The sequence below is a fragment of the Ciona intestinalis genome, unplaced genomic scaffold (assembly GCF_000224145.3).
Source record: "Ciona intestinalis unplaced genomic scaffold, KH HT000075.2, whole genome shotgun sequence".
Taxonomy (NCBI): Eukaryota; Metazoa; Chordata; class Ascidiacea; order Phlebobranchia; family Cionidae; genus Ciona; species Ciona intestinalis.
The window spans coordinates 596,007-605,310 of NW_004190397.2; the positions used below are offsets into that span (position 1 = coordinate 596,007).

General features: G+C 36.0%; 2 protein-coding genes across 3 annotated transcripts in view; one reads left to right on the forward strand and one right to left on the reverse strand.

Moving 5' to 3' along the window:
* The window catches only part of LOC104266548 (high affinity copper uptake protein 1-like), a 5,128-nt gene extending 656 nt beyond the window's left edge, over window positions 1-4,472 (reverse strand). The window contains exons 1-4 of one of the 2 annotated variants that reach the window (XR_003396731.1): window positions 4,299-4,472; window positions 2,309-2,485; window positions 1,788-1,858; window positions 1,028-1,533 (exon numbers count right to left, since the gene is read on the reverse strand). Coding sequence is in view for 1 of the 2 variants with exons in the window: in XM_009863015.3 (XP_009861317.1) it covers window positions 1,359-1,533; window positions 1,788-1,858; window positions 2,309-2,485; window positions 4,299-4,427 (552 nt within the window). In the remaining variant the exon portion in view is untranslated. The remainder of the gene's footprint in view (window positions 1-1,027; window positions 1,534-1,787; window positions 1,859-2,308; window positions 2,486-4,298) is intronic. The other variant, XM_009863015.3, reaches the window with a different exon arrangement.
* Window positions 4,473-7,527: 3,055 nt separating this feature from the next.
* The window catches only part of LOC100180734 (mitochondrial import inner membrane translocase subunit Tim22-like), a 2,511-nt gene continuing 734 nt past the window's right edge, over window positions 7,528-9,304 (forward strand). Inside the window, exons 1-2 of the mRNA XM_002121440.5 lie at window positions 7,528-7,933; window positions 8,539-8,726. Coding sequence (XP_002121476.2) covers window positions 7,696-7,933; window positions 8,539-8,726 — 426 coding nt within the window. The 5' untranslated portion in view covers window positions 7,528-7,695. The remainder of the gene's footprint in view (window positions 7,934-8,538; window positions 8,727-9,304) is intronic.

Here is a 9,304-nt window from a genome sequence, read left to right on the forward strand (position 1 = left end):
GAGTTGATGTGTCGCTGTCATAACGTTTACTCCAAACGTCATAATAGGACTGCGATTCTTCAGTAGTCTGACAGAAAACAGCACTCTTCACAGCTTCTAGAGCAGTTTCTATCTCAGTGTTTGACATAATTTACAGAATTCGCTGTTTTCAGTTGTATATCTGTGACAGAAGAACCTTCAAGATAGAGACCGATGCAATTAAGCCTAAATATATATATCTTTTAAAAGAAAAACTCTCTGAAAAATTTTGTTAGCCTTGATTTTTTCTGTTAATTTTCGTAGCACTAGATCCATACTGTTCCTCCTTAACTAAGATTCATGCACCTCTATGAGCACCAGTTCAGGGTCAGGTTTGCGGGATTTTTTACAGTTTAGTTAATCATTAAGCTAGAAACTTCATGATCACTTTATCGCCTTGACGTTCAGACCTCGCTTTCTGTTTAAATAAAGCATGCAGAGTACATTGAATAAATAGTGATGCCCACTAAATAGTGATGCAAACGTGTGTAAGTTTTATTTTATGTGGGTAAGGTTCCGCAGCATAGCATGGGTCCTAGAATTTATGCCACGATTGGCCCATTACCAAACGTCTGTAAGTACCGTACTGTTCTATATTGTGCTATTAGAATATACAAAAAGGTTTAATAAAAATAACTTCACCAAGACAGTTAAATATCATCTCCAATTTGCACGACGAAAGACAACAATGCTAACCGCTGTACCATCGACGCTGATGTGCAGCCGCGGTATCGAAAGCTGTTGTACATACACCCACACCGTTACAGGATTAGTATTATTTACAGATACATAAAGCGTGTGTAGTTAGCACTAATCAAAAATCACCCAAAATATTAACTCACAAAGTAACATACTTGGTAACTCGTAAGCTGACACGAGGTGTATGAAACAGAACATAAGTGTTATAACGACTGTTTTCCAGCCACGTGAGGATAAAGTAAGTTACATTAATTAAATATTATGCTCCTTAACACAAACTATCACCCTAATTTATGTATAAACACCAAACCTTATGGTCGAATTTACGTTAAAATCGACTTATATTAGTTTAGGTCGGGGTAAGATGAGACATTTCATTCTCTTGTACCATTCGGTAGTAAACAAAGGATATTTACAGAACTATACAACCGTAGCCTCAAGACTTTAAAGAGCCTTCTTAATTGTTTAAAGCACGACCAGGAAATTTAAATGTGCTTGTCATGCCAATTATACAAAGCGGGTGCGATCAAAAACGTGTCTTCATCAACGTCTGACGTCACGAACGAGTCCTCTGACGTCATTGATGACAGCCGAAGACTCCTTATAGCTGCGTGTCAATTGCAATGTTCCCCTATGTCAACCTGGCAGGAAGGGCACCATGAGAATAGAAAATAGCCGACTGCTGAACCAATGGAAATAGAAATAGCCAGCCAGACGTTAAAGGTCATGAAAATCAACATCAGAAGTAACCCTGAAGTAGTTTGAACGAGTTGTAGAAGGCTTTGGAGTAAATGCCAACAGTTGAACATGGACGAACTGTGGAACCAAAAATTAGATAAAAAAAGACATTTAATACAACACGCGTAAGCAAATATATGCAGAAATTTTGTCAGCGCGGTAAATTCAAACCGTTCTACCGCTTCGGGTGGTTTTGATTCGCAGTTATTCGTTTTTTTTTCTGATATAGAATAGCTAAGATTGGGAGACTTTAATTTAAAGGTTTATTTATCGTTTATGTCCCATTGTGGTATTTTAAAGTTTTATATGCAAAATAATAATTATATACTTACAGAATCCCTTTGTTTCTGGAGAACGAAACTTCTGATCCTTTTTCATTTCTCTGGTAGTATCGCTTTGGTGCCTATATACGTGGAGTATTTAAATTAAATTATATATAGTAGGGTGGGGGGAGATGGAACACCTTTTCATTGTATTTCTCTTGCATTTGGTAGTAAACAAAAATATATTTTTTATGGAACCATAAAACCATATCCTTACGATCCCATAGACCGTTTTGTTAATTGTTTAAAACATTATCAGGATATTTGGATATTATGTGCTATTGGTGTCCAGTCATGTATAGTAGGGTGTGAAAAGACTGAACATCATAAGTACATAATATCTAAATATCCTGATCGTGTTTTAAACAATTAACAACGGTCTATATGGGAGTCCTGCTGAGGATACGGTTTATAGTTCTTTTTATTTTCTTTGTTTACTACAAATTTGTACGAGAAAATAGAATGAAAAAGCGTTCTATTTATCCCCACCCTGCTATATTATTTTTATGCAGGTGAACTGGCTTACTTACAGCTTTTGTCTGTAGGTATTTTCTTAGGCTTTTTAGGCCTTCATAGAGAATAGAAAAGACAAAGACGCCGACGCAGGAACCAGCCAGTTGACCTTGGGTTACTATCAACCACTCAAAGAACAGAACATGTATTGGTAAATTGAAGTTAAAGTACATTTTCATCGTGTGTGCCATCATCTGAAATATAATATACTGTGGGGGTAAGATGAATACTGTTACCAAATATAGAAGGTAACATTTTGTAAATATATTTTTGTTAAAACGCCCTTTTAGAGTCGTGAGAATGAGGTTTTATAATTTTGTATAGTAGGATGGGAGAAGATGGGACACCTTCAGCACATGATGTCCAAATATCCTGATCGTGTTTTAAACAATTAACAACGGTCTATGGGAGTCATAAAGTTACGGTTTTAGAATTCTTTGTATGTTCTTTGTTTACTACCAAATGGGACGAGAAAATAGAATAAAAAGGTGTCCCATCTTCCCCCGACCTACTATATATAGTATACCAAAAAGGGTGATAAAAGAGAATGCAAACATGAACCATTTTACTTCACGATATATTATACATGACTTTATACAGCGCGGTTACGACTTGTGAATTATATACACCTTGAGGTGTATAATTTTTGTTATGCTTATGACTACAAATAAGTGTTAATGTGGAAAATAAGTGCGTTCTCATATTAGGTCCACATAATTACAGCTAAACACAATAGCAAACTGCATTCTTGTTTTATCGAGCATAGAGGAAAAATCAACGGCTGTTTTTATTGCTGTTCTGTTGTGTGAAAAGCTCAACACTATATGGGAGTATGCGTTTTAAATTAAACGGGAGTAAGAAATCTAAATTAAATATCAATCATCAAGTAAAATCACCAGACCGGTAAAAGTGCGCTCGGGACCGTTAATTAAATTCGGCAATAACAGCACCTAAAATAACCTCTTTGTTAAAGTTGTATATAAAGCTAAGGCGCAGCCGGTAGCACAAAACAAATTTATTCATTCTCGCGTGGAAGGGCGACGACAGGCGTTTCCACAAAGCGTCTTGTTTTGTAGACTTAAAGTAAGCTTTTCAGTTACCACGCATGTAACTTTGTGTATGAACGTTTTTGGTTACTTTTTTCTCTTTTTTTTAATATATTATTATTTTTTTTATGGACAACTTGTTAGTGATCACTTAGTTGAAGCAATAAACGCTAAGTACACTAAAAACACAATGTATCTGAATCCGGGCATCAAAACCAGTAATGTGAAGTGACCCGTTACTCTAAGGTTTTTCAATGATGCCGTAAATTTTGTATTGTGGGTTGCAAGACGAGAACGAACACAAAACGTTTAGGTTTTATGACCGCAAAAAGGATAAAAATAGTTTGTCTACGTGCTTCGGCGCACGGATTCTAAACGCGAGTTGCAATAATCCATTGCACTGCAAAGAAATAACCAACTGCGCTACGGCAATACAGACATAGATAGTAGGGTGGGAGAAGACGGGACACCTTTAGCACATAATATCCAAACATGATCGTGTTACATACAATTAATAACGGTCTCCAACAATTAATAATTCTTTGAGTATTTTATTTGCTACCAAATAGAAAGCAAAATAGAATGAAATCACTTTGGGGTAAGATGGGATATACCGTTATCACCTAAATCCCATATTTCCCAATCGTATTTTAACAATTACCAACGCAATTGCAGGAGAGCGGCTACGGTTATATAATTCTGCAAATATTTTGTATACATACCGTATAGCAGGGTGGTAGAAAACGGGATACCTTTTTCACATAATAACAAAATCCTGATCGTGTTTTAAACAACTGACAACGGTCTATGGTGGGTGTCGTGATGATACGGCTTTTATAGTTCTTTGAATGTTTTTTGTTTATTACCAAATGGGACGAGAAAATTAAAGGAAAAGTGTACCACTATCCCCCACTCTACTATTAAGTAGAAAAATCATTTAACTAAGTTCGTGATCTCTTACCATTCCGTTCATATGATTACCATGATCCATCACAGCATCATGATTCATCACAGCATGATTCATTGTACTTGCTGCCATCGTAGAGTTTTCCTCTGGCATCATGCCATGCATTGAGTTCACAACATCCATATTGTATAACAGTTTTCCTTCAACGTTGACTAAAAACCAGTATTAAAAATAATTGTGAGCGTCTTAGAATTGTTGTTTTGTCACTGTACCCTGATTTTTCGTTTAAAATATTTCTAAATCTTCGCTCCGGTAATCAAAGAGTCAGATAAAGTTATTAAATATAGTACTACTGAACAAGTTAAAAAATACTTTTTAACTCACTAAAACACCGTTTCTTAAACTGGGGTAAATACACCCTTTAGGGTAAATTGCTCGTATTTAGAGGGTAGACGGGACAGAAAAATATTACCAATTGTAGTATACTTTACCAGACATTGAAGAAGTCGTTGCCAAAAAGATAGGGCACTCGTAGTATTAAATATAACGATGTAATTAGTAGTTTTCGCTTTTTAATAAATGGGCGCCATATTACATATTGGGGGTAAATCTGATAACCATCTTTGTTAAAAGGGTAAAGCATACAAAAAAATTAAGAATCACTGCTGCTTAATCACGAACTTAGAAACGACTACAAGTTAAAAACCCTTTACCAGTCGTTGCACTGGCCTCAACTGACGCTAACTTTCTTTCCAAAACCTGCGTTTGTCAAAATGAAGTAGGTACTACAAACAGAAAAGGACCTCTCTTGCGCACTTGGTATCGACACGCTAAAAGGCTGGCAAATTTTTATACAAGCTTTTTAGATATATTTTTATGCAATTTACAAACAGTTCTGTTTTATATACTGATACATTTTTTTAATGAGTTTAAACTGTGGGCCTATATGTTTTCTCTCTACCCCCAGGTTAATTGCCGACTTCTATACTTTACAGTCGAATCGTTTTCGGCATACGATTTATTGAATATAGAGTGGGATTTCTTTTTATGGTAGGGTAGGGGAGATGGGACACCTTTTCATTCTATTTCCTCGTCCAATTTGGTAGTAAACAAAGAACATTCAAAGCATTATAAAACCGTATCCTCATGCCTTCCATAGCCCGTGGTAATTGTTTAAAACACGATCAGGCTACTTAGGTATTATGTTCTAAAGGTGTCTAGTCTCACCCTGCTATATGTAATCATTTCTTACGCATATTTAAATACCGCTAAACAGCACGAACAACTAACACCAGATTTGTTTTCGTTTCTGCACAATGCACAACTTTGAGTGTATAATGGTTTGTGCTCGATGCCCGCCAGCTGTGCCAGTTTAGGTTGGTGGTTTCATATGGCTTATTGAATGCGTTGAGTGCGCCAAGGTGTTTTGTAATTTGCTTCTTTTATGTTTATAATTGCACTGCGTACCCAGATTCAAAATATTACCGACTACTCTGTAACGATAGATGATATATAGTAGGGTGGGGGAAGATGGGGCACCTTTAGCACATAATATCCAAATGGTCTGACCGTGTTTTAAACAATTAACAGCGGTCTGTGGGGGTCGTGAGGATATGGTTTAATAATTCGTTGAATGTTCTTCGTTTACCATCAAATGGGACGAGAAAATAGAACGAATAGAAAATAGAAAGAATGTCCCATCTTCCCCCACCCTACTGTAGTAGTAACTTACTGTTTAGTTCTTGATGTATGGAAGTGCTTTGCATGGTATATTAGGGTAGGGAAAGACCACTCTTAAAGCATCTTGTAAAATATTTCAAATGTAATACTAGACTGTGTCACCGTAGTTGAGCACTATGTTTCATTTAACCAGGAAATTGATCATACGCCGTGGCAAATATTTGTAATTAAAGCGCTTGGCTGTACATACGTACACATATATGTATTATCTATGCTCAAGGGCAGTGACCACTGGGCTATACATGTTATATATATATATGATATTTATGGCAGTGAAAGAAATAACTATTTCATATTGCTTTAGGTGATTTCCCAGTGTTAAAGACATCGCAAAGTATGTATTTATGTCAAGTTCTGGAACAATCCATTCACGACCAGAGCCATAGAAATACCGAGTAGTCCAACCCATTGTTACGTAAAACACAAATTGAACGGCAATTTGGTTCCAAAATAACACAGTAGGTATAGGGAAAATGTATGTTTTTCGGTAAATTACAGAAAAACTTGGGCCTAAAAACAAATTTAAAGGTTGAAAAATGTAAAAAACATGTGTTATTTGTTTTCTGTGTCAAAAAAAGGCAAAAATTAGAATTAGAAGCGGTTGATTTGCGACATTTTAGTCATTTAATGGGGGTAAATTTATATGTTTTTTCAAAAAAATGTTTGGTAATGTAAATAGAAGCTGTTTTACGCCTTTCCACAAAAGGAAATCGCAAATGAAACTCAACAAGTTCGTTTAAATTCATTGCGAAAGTCACCGCTTTTGCTCTATTTTGGACCCACATAGACGGCAGTTGGACTACTCGGTGTTTATACGACTCTGTTCACGACCACGTGCTTATTTGTAAATTTTCGAAATCATAAATACTTGAAAGAAAACAGTAATACAAATACCAACTGTTCTGCAATATTTTTTTAGAATATGTCCCAAAGAATTATGGACTAGCCAACAAAATGTGTTAAACTTTACGAGACATTTTGCAAAACAACAAAGTTTGTGCGTACTGTAACAATAAAAATACTGTGGTTTGTCCCCACACAGGAAAAGATTTAGTTTTCCTGCATGTGCAATTTGTTTATTTAAACTATATTTTATGTAGGATTGGGCTTACCATTTTTTTGTTGGGCAGAAATCGTTACGGCATCAAAGTTGGCACTAGTGAAGAATCCTCCTGTAAATAGCAGAATAGGCGGTGCTAGTGAAGAATCTCCCCCCACCTTATTTGCTGGTTATGGGGGTTAGTAGTTAGGGGCTAGTGGTTAGCAAATAAGGTGGGGGGGAAGACTCTTCACTAGCACAGAATAGGCTGTTGGAAAGTTAGGGATTGATGGTTAGGGGTTGTGGTTATGGGGGTTAGTAGTTTGGGATCCCTTTAATTAGTGCATGTCCGTCCACAATATTCACTATGTCTGCTATGTCCACAATATTCATTCACTACATAGTCGACATAGTGAATATTGTGGACATAGCGGACATGCACTAATTAAAGGGATTGAGGGGTTAGTGGTTAACAAATAAGTTGCGGGAAAGAAAAACCAAATACATTACTTTTACATGCAGACTTTGCTGGTGTGGCAAAACCTTAACGAAACCAATATAAACCTGTTTCTGGGACTCTGACTTTAATTTCGAATGCATGATATCGTTTAACAAATGATCACTCATTAATTCCTGGATTTTTTAGAAGCAACAAAATTTATCGGTTAAAAAATGTCGACAACACCGAAATTAATCGACCAAAATGTAGCAAATAAAGAACCATATACATTCACAACACTCAAGTACAGCTCAGTTCTCAAACACTTAGTGGGGCCAGACAAAACTTCAACATTACAACCTGGGACTTATCTGGGTGGGTTACCGACTCCAGTTCCCAGTATTTATGAAATACGAATTGAAAAGCTAATGCAAAGTTGCTTGTTTAAATCCGCGCTTGCAACTGTTGCAGGTTTGTTTCAATCTTTGGTTTTTATTAAAAATTTATGTTGATTATAATTAAACAAATCTTATTTGTCAGCTAGGTGTAGTGACCAGGCCTTTTTTCTTCCAATTAAATGTAAATACACTTTTAATTGTAACCATGTTTTAATAACTGTTGATAATTGTAACTTAATTATCCTCACATGGCGGGCAAGTACATTTATTACAAAACTGGATGTTCTGTTTCATACACCTCGTGCCCGTTTACTAGTTAGTAGTTACCATGTATGTAATTTTGTGGGTGATTATTTTCAGCAGTCATTATAATTGGTAACTTTAATGCACCACTGGATTGGATCAATTAATAAGTGTACATGTGTCGCTTTTAATGGTAGGGCGACAAGTCGTAAACCTCTAATTAAGAGAAACACTTTAACCCTGTACCATGCCATTTTAACCCCAATTTAATAAAACAATACTTCTGGGATAGGACGTATTTTTATCCTATTACAGCGTATATAAATTAAATTGTTGATAACTAAATTTCTCTGGTACATGGAAATAATGTAAATACCTGATACACAGTATTAAAAACTCTGCTCTTACCCAACTACAAATATCTCAATTATACAGGTGCTGGTTTTGGAGTTGTTTTTGCATTGTTTACTTTTGGTGTTGAGTCTCCAAGTTATACGGACCCTTCTAAAGTTCCAACCATCAAAGAGACTTGGCGAGAAATGAAAACAAGAATGGGGTCTACTGCTAAAAATTTTGCCACGATTGGTGCAATGTTTTCTATGGCACATTGTTGCATTGAAACTGTAAGTCTTGTCTTTGAGTTTCTGCTGGTGTTTTGTGTTTAAGCTCATGTTTTGTGACTGGAGGATCCCAGGTTCAAAGCTTAATGCTGTTACAGGTTTTGGTTTCTATTTTCTTGGATTTATATTTGTTGCTGCAACCCAGTGGTTGCTAATGAGTTTTATATGCAAATATAACCATCTACTGGTTGGCAATAGAACAGCCATTTTATAACTTGAGTGGTCATGTCATATGGGTATAAATAAGTAAAAAGTTGCATTATGTGCAGTTTTATAAACAGTTAAATACATAAATGATGTCTATGCATTGCATTTAGTGTGATACTGTTTTTGAATGTATGAATGAATGAATGTAACTTACTTTATCCTCGCGTGGCCGGAAAACGACAGTCGTTATCACAAGGGTTTAACACCTCGTGCCAGCTTACGAGTTACCATGTATGTTACTTTGTAGGTGATTATTTTTTCGCGATTTTTTTATTTTTTTATGTATGGCTGATAATTTAGACAACCCATTAGTGACCATTGGGTTGGAGCAATTGCCGTTAAGTGTCTTGCCCAAGGACACATACGCCCACAAT